A 12,627-nucleotide genomic window follows, 5' to 3' on the forward strand; every position below is an offset into this window, starting at 1 on the left:
CGGTAATTCTAAAACTATACGTGATAATCAATGAAGCGTGTCGATGAAAGTGAAGTGAATCGAGAATAATTTTCTTAATAAAACTTTATCTTTCAACGAGCTTTTGTGCAAACTCTGGGCCGGCATCAAAGTTTAATATTACTTATAGTACGGTCCCTCATTTAGTCGCCGGTTTGTTTAAGTTGCGACTTTACTGTCCAACTTAGCTAAGACAAACAGCAAACTGTTACACTTGAAGTTCTGACTGCTTGAGCTCCTATCGCTAAGGGTTCTGTTTTAATTATAGATGAAGGCGACAACGAGAAACTGTTGCAAGTATTTGTATTAATTAGCTTTCTCACGTTGTAGACTATTTGTTTTTATTATTTACTCGGGTCAAAAATATTTTATTTATAGACCAATGAAATGTTTAGCCTAAGCTCGAATGGGCCAAACACCTCACTGGTAGAACGGACTAATAACTACTAAGGACTAACACATAAATGCCTCTTGATAAAAAATATGAATAAGTATATAGGATATTATATATTTTGTATTCCACTATGTTTGCACTTTGCACACTGTTGGCACATTTTTTAACACTTTTAATTTCAATATTAAATCCTACAAAAGGTGGGAGTGACGTGATCACAATTTTGTGGACATAAGATTTACTTTATCTTGAAAATGTCATAACTGTCATAAATTTATTTTTGACATCTGTTTCCGTTTCTGGTTCCGCTAAGACACTTCCGTTGCATCACTACTAAAGAAATAGCTGCGTATAACTGTAACCAAAGTCGCGTGGCGAACACGCTTAGTGGAAAAGCGATCTAACAGTAACAGTTTACCTTGCAGGTTCGAGGTCAGTGCATGACACGCAAACATTTTATGTATTCGTTGAAGTTAGTTTATTTTTGTTTCTTGTACTGTTGTAGTGTGTAGTGTTCATTTGAAATGCCGTTACTTTGATCTTGATATAATCAATTAACATAAAATTATACTCGTTAAAATGTTACGTATGTACATAATATTTTTTTTACATTTTAATGATACTGTAGATACTGTTTAAAACTACTGTAATATTTTCATTTATACGACGTAATTATAAACGTGCTGTTCATCATAAAATGTTCACAAATAACGTATGTGGACCAAATTAATACGGTGTGCTTCATTTTGTCAGTGTGTTGTGATAGGTTTCTGTTTCTGTTATATCAAATAGTGCAATACAACAAATATCGATCCCAGAAGATAATGTTCGCAGTTACGATGATAACAATAGATAAATAACGGCGTCCATCCGACTATTTAGCGATACACCGTCGAGGGCCGCCAGTCGTGATTTTGTACTGAATCTTGTACCACAGATTGTAAACACTGAGAAAAATATAAATCAAAATGTGGTAAGTTATTTACATTTTACTGAACTTGTAACATGTTTTAATTGCTAAGTATATAATATTATTACATTTCTTATATTATTAAAAATAAAATTGTGATAAATCTTAACTTATCAAAAATAAAGTTAGACTTATTTTAGACGTCAGGAATGTAATTTTTCTCTTTGTAATAAATTAAATTGTTAGAAAGAACTTTAATGTCTTTATTTTGTTTGATTATTAGTTTTATAACATCTCAAGTATTAAACTGGTTCCAGTAAAAATTTCTAATTAATCAAATAATCAGTAGATTGAATGGTCTAGTGTTTTTTAAAGCAATAAGGTTAAAATAAAATGCTTACCTTGTCATTCAAATACATTACATTAAATTAAAGGTCACCTAAGGCATTGAGAATAAGGAAAATCGCCATTTTCTTTTTTAATATACATACTAAAACATTATATCGTGGCTATTGTAATATTCGTTCTAAAACCGAGCCCAGAAAACCAGTTGATAAGGTGACCAGATAAGGTTTTAGGTCAAAAAATGGTTTACTTTTCCAATGTACGCAAACTACAAATTATTCGATTAATTCTTTTTATATGTGAAAATAAAAACGTTTCAAATTACATTTACGCTATCTGTTGCACAACACTCAGGTATACAGATTATAAAATGTTTACAGAACATAAAACACCAAACATCTAAAACCAGTAGATTTAATAATTCACAAAATATTCACAATGAGTCGTCAATAAATTTAGAATTTTGTATCTAAATAAAGGCAGCCATTTTTTATTTCTATTGAATTAAAGGTCATTGCATCTTTGCAGTTGCTGCGTTTGTAACCTGCTTTGCAAGATCATTAGTGCAATCGTCTCCGTTCTGTTTGTCGTCGCAGTCGTACTACTTATATTGTGGGGAGTCGGCGTCATATTTGCATAGCATTGAGACGGTAAAATAATTTATATTTAATCTCTTGTTTACGAGAAAAGAAACTAAGAACAACACAATTATTAATGTTCTTAACCGAGAGTTTTCACACTCAAAACACGTAAAAAATATATTTGTCTCAATTTTTTTAAGAAATATGAGAGGGATGAGTATATTTTTTTTGGAGAATGTTCTATATTCGAAATATCATTTTGTATTGTGACAACACTATAAGGAAGTTTATAACACAGAGGCTCCAAATTCTCTTTTCCCCCTGACTTTATGTGCTCCTGTCTATTAATGTTATAAGTCTATGGTTAAAACATTGATCGTAAAATAATGCGAAAAGTTCATTGGCATTATGGCTCTAGCACGGCATGAGAAATGCGGTTTCAATGACAATGCACAGACGTATTGACACATTCCTATAGATTAACGTTTATGCTTTTTTTTAATTACTTCATAAATTGTACTAAGCTAGAATATTTTATGATGAGCCAGTACCAATCTCAACCTAGTTTATGTCAGTTTAGAAGATGTATTCTGTTTTTTAAATCACTTCATAAAACATGAATTTAATTTTTTTAACGAAACAAATTCTAATTTGTTTTAATATTTTTTTATTATTTGCAGCCCAATAAGTCCGCAGGGCTTATTGATGGGGAAACGTCGAAAATGCAACAATGCTAAACAAAAAGGTTGCAGTAAATCAAAATATTTATTGTAACATCTGCAAGTTTAGTTACTAAGGTACATTTTAAGAATTTGTAAATAAGTATATTATAATTAATAAAATGCAGTATAAAGAATATTTAAATTAAATTAATAATGTAATCAAAAAACGTTGGTATATTTAAGTTGAGCTCTATTTTGTTTTTCTTTTTATACCAAAGATCTTGTTGCTTTGCGCATATTACATGTTCAATAAATAAATCAGTTTACTGAAAAAAACACCCTTTTACTATGAGCAATCACTTTACAGATAATGCTTCTCTATAAGAAACCTTTCCTATGCCCAATATTTAAGGTACGACAAAGGCGGACTGTGGCTTGTACACGGCGCAATTTTGAAACCTATATTTATTTCAATACTTCCATGCAATCCACATATTCAATAGTTTGGAAATGTTTTTACTTCTGTGGACCTGGATAGAATTTTGTGTCCGATAATATCCGGACTTCTAAAGGCTGTATTCAAAATCTCGTTCGGTTTGGATGAAGTACAGAAATGGTTTTCAGTACTTTTCGACTCCGCCTTTACTTTAAATCTATAAATGTTTCAAGAAATATGTTGTTAAATTGTTGTTACACCGAATGTTGTAATAATTACGTACTGATTAAATTGAAGTTAGTGATCTTATCTTATCTTAAACGGTAGTGATTTACGATCATTAAATTCACTATAAGACAGTAGTAAAGTAAAATAACTAGTCAAAATTCGACTATAATTCACAATCAAAGAATTACTTAATTTGTACTTTTTTATGTTTAAAAATAGCTTTATGCACTTCATCTACACATCACAGCACTAAAAATTTTTATAATAATATTATTTTCATTTTTTTTTGGGTATTTGTGTTGTAAAGGATGGCGGCGATGCAGCAAAATTGAAACACAGGTTTTCAACATGGGTGCGCACAGTACGTTCGACGGACGACATTCGACTGCAAAGTGCCGTCCACCCTCCAAAATCATTTTATTTTTTATATTTAAAAACTACTAAATATTTTACATCTACCTTGGTAGGTTACAGATAACAAATAGTATTTATGGAATTAATGTAGAATACAACAAAAGAACACAATATAAAGAAATTAAACAAAATTATATGTTACAATATCAGTAAGGTTAAATCACAAATAAAAACATTAAGACGGCTTTTAAGTTCTATCGTCAACATGTGTATTCCCCCTGAAATATAACCTCTAGAGTGAATAGATGTCCAAGTATTCCCCCTGTAATTTAACATTATGTTTAATGTCAACTCAATGGCATCGGTACTGTTATAAAGTGTAAAATCACTAACTTAAGTAGGACAAATCACGTCTGTTTGCATAAGGAATTAATCTTCTAATTAATAATTTTTGTCGACGCGGTTGTAAAAAACTACAAAGGATTATAAAATTTTCACAGGGAGAATATTTGGATGTCTACAACACCCAGGGGAAAAAAAATGGACTAACCCATTATTCCGAACTTGTCATTGCAATGTATGCCGGGTTGAAATAGTAGTATTATAAATATAGAAACTTTTTAAAACATGGTTAGTCGTACGGTTCTATCAAAACACAGCATCAATGATATTAGGTTTCTCATTCATCACTAATTATTCATTGATTTATTTCCCAATGCCGTAACAACAATTAATAAAGAGTCAAATCAAGTTAATCTTCCAAGTCGAAAAGAAATTTGTCCAGTAATTTATTTTTTCAAACCCTAATGGATTTGGAGGAATTTAAAATTTAAAATAAAAGGATTTGCATAAACGGCATAATAAATAAATAGATAAAAGATGTCTTAGAAAATAAAGGGCTTAAGTTATTAGAGGTAAGTAATGATTTTTTTTTTACTCCAACCAACATTCATTATTCCAGTAATAACACGTAGGGTTAACACTAACCAACAATTAAGTATCGTTATTTGTGAATTAATGTATGGTTAAATTATCATTTATACGTAAAATTCATGTTCTGATATAATCTTGTTATGAACTATTAAATAGAGCGTAGAATAGAACCAAATTATTTTCAGTGACTTCTTTGTAAAGTACAGACATGTTTCATTTGAGTGATTTGAAATCTTCAAAGATAAAACCTGCTTTTGATATCGAAAATAATGTTTTCTCTTTAACTATAAACAAAAAGAATAAAGTAAAAATTGAATACGATATTGTTAAAGCAGCGAAACCGCTCAATTATTTTTTAAGGTTATTTGGAATGCAAACATTGCGATGTTTAAAAAATAATGTGTTGCCAGCTAAATTAATAATGAAGTTATACAGTATGATGATTATTCTAACAATTATTTGTTTAGCAATATTTGTTCAACCAATAAGTTGGGTTGATACAAAAGACGATCCACCATTGTATATTTTAACAAAAGTTTACGTTATTTTACAAGTGATAGAAGTTGTGCATTCACTGTTTGTTAACTCTGTTTGGTATAATATGACCTATGTTGACCTGTTTAAAAAGTTAAGCATTGTCGATGGTCATTATGGAATTAATAAAACTTTAAAAAAAAAAAGACGTTTTACGGCATTTTTTCTAATATTTCTTGTGGCTGTACAATGTACAGTAACTTCGGCGCTTAGAAAATTTCATGTTAACAATTTGTTAACGCAATTTACTATAACCTGTTTGATGTTACAAGGAATTTTATCGACTTTCATACTATTAAATATGTATCTACATCTTATGATTCTTAATATAATTATATTCAAGAAAATTCACAAGTTACAGTTCAGACACAAAACTATATTTAAGGATCCTTTACTTAATACAATATTGAAGGTAGGTATCAATCTTTAGATTGTTTTTGTAAATTTCATTATTATTTATTTACTGTCTGCATTTTATTCCAGAAATTGTTTATTAAACATTCAGATGAATTCTTCAAAAGAAACTATTGTTGGTATGAAATAATGGATATTTATGACAAAATATCAGACTGCATATCCTTATTTTCTGAAATATATTCCGATCAGGTATTGAAATTATACTATATTTTTGTATCGTACCTACAAGATTTTTTTTTTATAAGAGAAGGGGGCAAACGAGCAGCGGGAACACCAAGGTGTTTATCGACGCCCATGGACATCTGCAATACCAGAGGAATCGCAGATGCGTTGTTGGCCTTTGAGCCTTTTATGGAAAAAGATGAAAATCGAGTAAGCGGTCACGTGAATTTGCCAAAATAGCGAAATGACAGCTGCCCATACACATTGCATTAGCTGATGCGTTGTCATCTTTTCCTTGCTTTGCCAAATTCAGCTCCCCTCTCATGCCTTCCTTATAAGAAAAATACAAGGGGAAGCGGCACGCACACTAATAAGATGAAACGCGAAAGTACTTCCACTTCACGCCTATCATTTGTGTGGTCGTGGTACAACATCGATCAAGCCGGTCCATTCGTGCAAAAGATGTTATTGGGGGCTCTACTACTGTAAATTTAAGAAAGGCGATCCAGAAACTATTACGTGTACACCACAACAATCATCATCAGTTTTTTAATTTGACCGCTAGGAAACCTTTAAAGGTTCGTAAAAATTGGAATGACTGAAACACTGTTTTTTCTCTGTTCAGGTGCTAATAATGTTTACTACTTGGCTTTTATGTGCAATACTAGCAATTTGCAGATCTATATCACCAACGATAAAGGTAATTTGTTAAGAAACTGAGCGATCAGAACGTGATGATGATATCTTTTGGAACTGAGACGCTCGGATTGTCTTTCCGTGTGTCCATCAACATGATAGATTTAAATAAAACCTCGATTTCATGTGCCAGCGAATTAAAAAAGCTATTATATAAACGAACAGTCAGAACTTCCTTGTGAATGCTAATTCTAATTCCGACGAGATATATAATTTTTATTTACTTCCACAAGGTTCCATCTCGTTTCGATTGCATTATATTGAAGATTGAATTTATGTTTTAAAAGCAAAATCAATAACAATTATAATAACATTAGATATTTTTACAGTATTGGAATGTTTACAAAAGCGACATTGCACGTTTCCTTTCAATATCCGGACGACCAATTGTGTTGACAGAATTCAGTGAATATTTCATTCGGGAAAGAAAGAAAACACAAATGCTCATTTTGTATATAATGACATACGAAAATCTTGGTATGTTTGTAGATTTTTTTATATATACTACAGTTGATATATAATTTCAAATAAAACTTACATTTTAGCACATTTCGTTACAAGAGATAGAAGAAAGATAATGTATTACATTAAACTAAAAGAGAGAACTGATAACCTTAGCAAAAAGAAGTAAGATGTAGAATCTCAACAAAGTAATTTACTAAAAATATAGTGTTTTTACAGATACTGATTACTTCGTACAAGTGCAAACAATGGCAGATTTGGTGAAAACAAGGAAATTAGATGTGTCCGCAAATATTTTTACGGTAGAAATACCAATAATGCTAAGCTTCGCTGGTACCGTCATTTCCTACAGCGTGTTGATGATACAATACTTTTATATGCGGGTCGTCACCTCTTAGAGTGGACACCAAGAATAGTTTCATTTTGAGAGTTATCAATACTGTAATATTACGTGATATATAATCTAACAAAGCTTGAGTATTCAATTTCAAATTACGATTTTTTACGAAACAAACCTTCTCTGGTGTCCTTAGAACATCATAAGTCATAACATAGTTTCGTCATACATATAAAGTAATGTGTACATATTATATGGATATATGTATTTAAACGTTTAAAGTTCAATATAATTTTAATATATTTTTAAAGTGGTTTTTATACAGTTTATAATCGACACACCAAATTGTAGTACAGTGAAACTTGGTTAAGTGGGACCTGGATAAGTGAGAAACCTCCATAACTGGAACTCATGCTGAGGTCCCAACACTTTGGCAGTGAATTACCTCTGTTAGTGGGACGAGGTAGACCTCTATATCTGGGATTTGTTCTTTCGATTTATCATCATAGTTACCTCTATAACTGAGACAGCGAGTAAATTTTATATGCATAAACCTCTGTAACTGAGATAACATTGTTTGTTTACTCATTCTTATTCTACCCACAAATTCCACACGTAATTCCAAGTACGTAAGTACAAATTTTGAGCTTCAATTACCTTCAGTTTTAGTTTCGCTTTACTATCATACAGATGTTTATTTGAAAAAAGTCAAAACGAAAGCTACAATCGTTATCATTACGTGAAAAACTGAAATTAATATCCGTTTATGAAAGTGGGAAGACACGCGAAGAAGTTTGTTCATTCATTTACATACATAACACGTTATTTTATTTAATGATCGCACCTGTATAACTGAAATAACCTGTATTCTCACCTCTATTAATGGTACCCTCTGTAAATGAGACAGATATTTATTTATACCTGTATATCTAAGACACTGAGTAAGTGGAATACCTCTATAAGTGAAACGACATTGCAGGTCCCTTGATGTCTCACTTAACCAGGTTTCACTGTATTTAAAAATATATTCAGAACAATGCAAATGTTAAAATCAAATAAAATGCTTCGATACATCGAAATTATTTGCTTTATTCAAACGAAATAACAAAAGCTGATTTGATATCGTTATGACGTACAATGTAAAACACAACGCAGACAGTTTACGGCCGCTGTCCGAGAAAATAAAACATTGCTACTGTTATTTCCCACGATACCTATAAAATGCCCAACAAAATATGAAACAGTTATACGATATGACGAAAATAAACACGTTGTTATAATATAAACTTTGCGGTTTCGGATTGGAATAATCTTTCTAATGAAACATTGTGTTTTTTATTAATATTTTATTAAAAATAACTGAAAGGACAGGGGTAATATTAATATTATGTATGAATAATGTTACAATGTTTCTTCACTCAGACTAAGAATCTTTCAGTGGTCATTAACGGATTTAGTATGTGAAATTCAGACTAAGTGGTCTTTTTAGGCTTAATTAATAATTGTTATTAACTAAATGTGATGTAAGTTAGACACAAAAGAAGTTACCGTTATTTAGAAATAGTCTATTATGATTTAGATATTGCAAATTTTTAGGTAGCACTATGATTTGAATAGCTACGAGTATAATAGGCAACTAAATTTTTGTCGTCTTGTATATCATCTATTGATTTTCAGAAGAAACGTGACATTCATTATTATTTTGCATTAATAGGCATTTACCAAATTACCGTTTTAATTTTAAACTAGTTGTCGCCCTTGAGCATTTCCGGAGATACCTTGTAACAAACATCCATCCATCTAAACTTTCGCATTTATAATATTAGTAAGGTGTTTTAATATTTAAGCAACTTTTTTTACTATATTTCCTAAGATGTTTTTCGAGTTATAAGTCATTGTATATTTCACACATTTCACAACACTTTGCGAAATATACTGGTACTTGCCACCTCAACAGAGCTCTCCTTATTAATCAGCAATAACAGTGCAATTAAATTGTTGAAAATTACGCAATTGTTTTTTTTTCTCGCAACAACTTTTCTGATGGTAAATTAAATTTGCGATAAAGTAATGAAGGACCACATATTATGCGAATGACAATAATTTACTTTAGGCCATCAAAATTTTATCACGGTGTATTACATTTTGAAGTCTCGAAAAACTTGTACATAAAATGCTTTATTTTCCCTTATTTCAAAATCATTGAAACTTGCTTTTTGGCTAGCTTGATTGAAAACATTAAAACAGCGCCATTTGGCGAATGTTGTACACGGTCGGGTAAACATTTCCATTGGCAACACCGACGTCAACTGTCAGTGAGATGAGTGAGTCACGGTTCTGATCACTACTGATCACTACGACGAAGTAGTTTCTGTTATTAAGTTGTTTACTTTACTTTTATAACAACTATTTTGTTATTCACTGTTCCTATTTATTCAATTCATACAGTTCACTAATTGATCGAAGAAACTTCATTTTTATCAACAACTGTATAAACTTATTCAGTCATCATGTCTCGGTGTAAGTACCCCATTGCTTACTTTCTAACTTTCTATAAATAATATAGTGTAACATATCCTATAATTGTCTTTATATTTACTATAACGGTGAAGAAAAGTGCAGAGTATTCTTTGTCATTTAAAGCATCACTTTGTAATCACCTGTTATTACTTTTCATGTAGGCAATTGTTTTTGTATTTGACTCAAGTTGACTCACTTTATTTGCACTTTTTATCATTGCTTATCTGTACCGCTATTTAGTTTTAATTGTTCAGTAATCGCTTTAGTTGTTAAAAACATATTTTATTGCAATAAAGCTTGTTATTCAACTGATATAATAAAATAGTTGATATAATAAATATGACTTGTTTTTTCTAAAAAAAACTACACAAGTTTACTTTTGTTTCCACAGTTAATTATGGCAATAATCCTCAATATCCTCCACCACAAAATCCAATTTACCCACAAATATATAACCCTACCAATGCTCCTGCTCCAGTTCCGGGGCATCCAGGGAATCCACACTATGGATATCCAGCACCCGGTCAACCTTATCCAAATGAGCGAGGGTTTGCATATCCATATCAGCCTGTGCCAATCCAACCCACTAGTGTGCCAGCTGCAATGTCATATCCTAACGTAATGCCAACTGCACCACAATATCCAGGACAACCAATAGTGACACCAACACAGTCTTATGTTGGTGGAGGATGTAAGTATGTTTTGTGATATTGGATGAGTAACTTTGTTAATTGATATTTAAATTGTCCTTTAGTGTAGATTTCATTCACGCATAAGGCCTCTCTCAGTGGCCTTAAAATGAATAGCAGAATAACTCAAGAACGGCTGAATCGATTTGACTGAAAATTGGTGGGCAGTTAGCTTAGAACCAGGAAACGGACATAGGATAATTTTTACCCCGTTTTCTATTTTTTATTCCGTGCGGATGGAGTCGCGGGTAAAACCTAGTATGTTATATAAACTAAATTGTATGTTTTTAGATTATCCATTCTTTTTATTTGTCCTTTCAGCTCCAGTGGAATGGATCCCAACTACACCTAGAGATGCTGCCTCATTGAGCAATAAAGCAATCATTGGTGGATATGAAGGTTATGACGGCAGCCCTCTGTGGGTGATTAGAGCGAGATACGAAGGAGATTTGATCCCGGGAAAACTGGCCGTAAAACACCATGCCGCATATGTTCCTTGGGGTGGAAACGAAAATGCTGTTCAGAATATTGAGGTAACACATTTGAATATTATCACCTAGCTATCTAGATTATTTATATTTATTTCAATTTATGTCACAAGTGTCCAAATCCAAATGCTTAATTACAGACAAACTACACATTACGCATAAATTCGTTAACTTCTAAAGTATTTGGCCTTAAAACAATATTACTTCTCTTTATCTCAACATCTCCACCCAATTAATGAAAAAATTAAATGTATTAATGGATGCCATGTACAGGATTTGACGTTTTACTGCTTACTTAAGTTGGACATTTGATTTAAATGAGGTATAGAGCATGTGCTTATATTTTTATTTCAGGTATGCTGTGCTCCGCCAGAGAGGGTTCGCTGGGTTGAGTGTCGTGACGGTGTTATTCCGCCAAACGCTGTTGTAGGGGGAAACACTTCATCTGGTGAACCATTGTACGTTGGAAGAGCTAAAGAACAGGGTTCATTGACTCCTGGAAAGGTTTGTTTAATTTTACTAAACTAATAAATAAACCGTCTTAGAAATTTATCTGGATACTCACAGTTCTTAAATATTTAGATAGCCTTGCTTGTACATAAATTGTTTTTGGAATATAAAATGTTCCTACACAAATAAAGTTGTGTTTTGCAACTTACGAGCCGTTAAGATAATATCTGAAAACTACTATACACTCTCCGATTAATAAAGAATATTATTTGTTTTTTAATTTTTTTTTTAATGATGGAATAATAATTGTGTCTTTACAGGTACATCCAAGCCACAAGGGAATGTACATATCGTTTGCGGGCAAAGAAATTGCTCACAAAATGTATGAAATACTTTGTCATGCTTAGAATATTACAATGAGTTTCAAATGAGATATTGTAAATTATAAAAAATGATTTCAATAAAATTAAATTCATTTTAAATCTCAATCTCGTGAGTTTAAAATATTTACTCGATATCATTTTTTTTTATTAATCTGTACTTTCCATATTTTTTGACAGATCAAGGTCATTGACCCACACATTCTTATTTGAAACAAATGGTATTTTCAAACAAAGTATTAAAGACTGTTTTAATGTATTTGCTACAAATGGTTTTCTTTTATATTCCAATGTAATCTCAAGCTATATTATTGTTGGTGTTTTTAGAGTTTAAGAATATAATATACATGTATATGCCAAAAGAGCTGTAAAACATTTTATATGGCCCTACATATGTTTTCCTGTATTTGGGTATTAAAAATAAATAAAATAACGTGTATTTTTTTTCAACTTTTACTACTGCATAAGTACATACTATTGTGTTGAAGAGGAATGAAAAATTGAATATACACGTCACTTTTTGACCATGTCATTTATTGTCTGGATTTATTTTGGAGTAATGGTGGATAGAGGGATCCATAGTATAACTTCGTCTTTATTTACAGTATATTTAAACGACACTTCAAACAGA

The 12,627-nt window shown here is 31.3% G+C and overlaps 2 protein-coding genes and 2 long non-coding RNA genes across 4 annotated transcripts; all 4 read left to right on the top strand.

The window, feature by feature from the left end:
- Window positions 1-1,091: 1,091 nt before the first annotated feature.
- LOC106718163 lies at window positions 1,092-3,249 on the top strand. Its single transcript, XR_001357364.2, has 3 exons — window positions 1,092-1,385; window positions 2,196-2,317; window positions 2,929-3,249. It is a non-coding gene; the product is annotated as an uncharacterized LOC106718163 (long non-coding RNA).
- A 2,635-nt stretch (window positions 3,250-5,884) lies between these two features.
- LOC106718183 lies at window positions 5,885-7,717 on the top strand. Its single transcript, XM_014512195.2, has 4 exons — window positions 5,885-6,001; window positions 6,600-6,674; window positions 7,000-7,147; window positions 7,352-7,717. Exons 1-4 carry the CDS (start codon window positions 5,939-5,941, stop codon window positions 7,528-7,530), a joined length of 465 nt encoding a protein of 154 aa, XP_014367681.1. The 5' UTR covers window positions 5,885-5,938; the 3' UTR covers window positions 7,531-7,717.
- Window positions 7,718-8,497: 780 nt separating this feature from the next.
- Window positions 8,498-9,583, top strand: LOC123721240. Its single transcript, XR_006756188.1, has 3 exons — window positions 8,498-8,666; window positions 9,343-9,344; window positions 9,538-9,583. It is a non-coding gene; the product is annotated as an uncharacterized LOC123721240 (long non-coding RNA).
- A 240-nt stretch (window positions 9,584-9,823) lies between these two features.
- Window positions 9,824-12,044, top strand: LOC106718111. The gene is made up of 5 exons (XM_014512117.2): window positions 9,824-9,989; window positions 10,381-10,680; window positions 11,000-11,211; window positions 11,521-11,670; window positions 11,937-12,044. The coding sequence occupies exons 1-5, from the start codon at window positions 9,980-9,982 to the stop codon at window positions 12,021-12,023; spliced, it is 759 nt and encodes a 252-aa protein (XP_014367603.2). The 5' UTR covers window positions 9,824-9,979; the 3' UTR covers window positions 12,024-12,044.
- The last annotated feature ends 583 nt before the right edge of the window (window positions 12,045-12,627 follow it).

Source organism: Papilio machaon, chromosome 9, assembly GCF_912999745.1.
Source record: "Papilio machaon chromosome 9, ilPapMach1.1, whole genome shotgun sequence".
In the NCBI taxonomy this organism is placed as follows: domain Eukaryota; kingdom Metazoa; phylum Arthropoda; class Insecta; order Lepidoptera; family Papilionidae; genus Papilio; species Papilio machaon.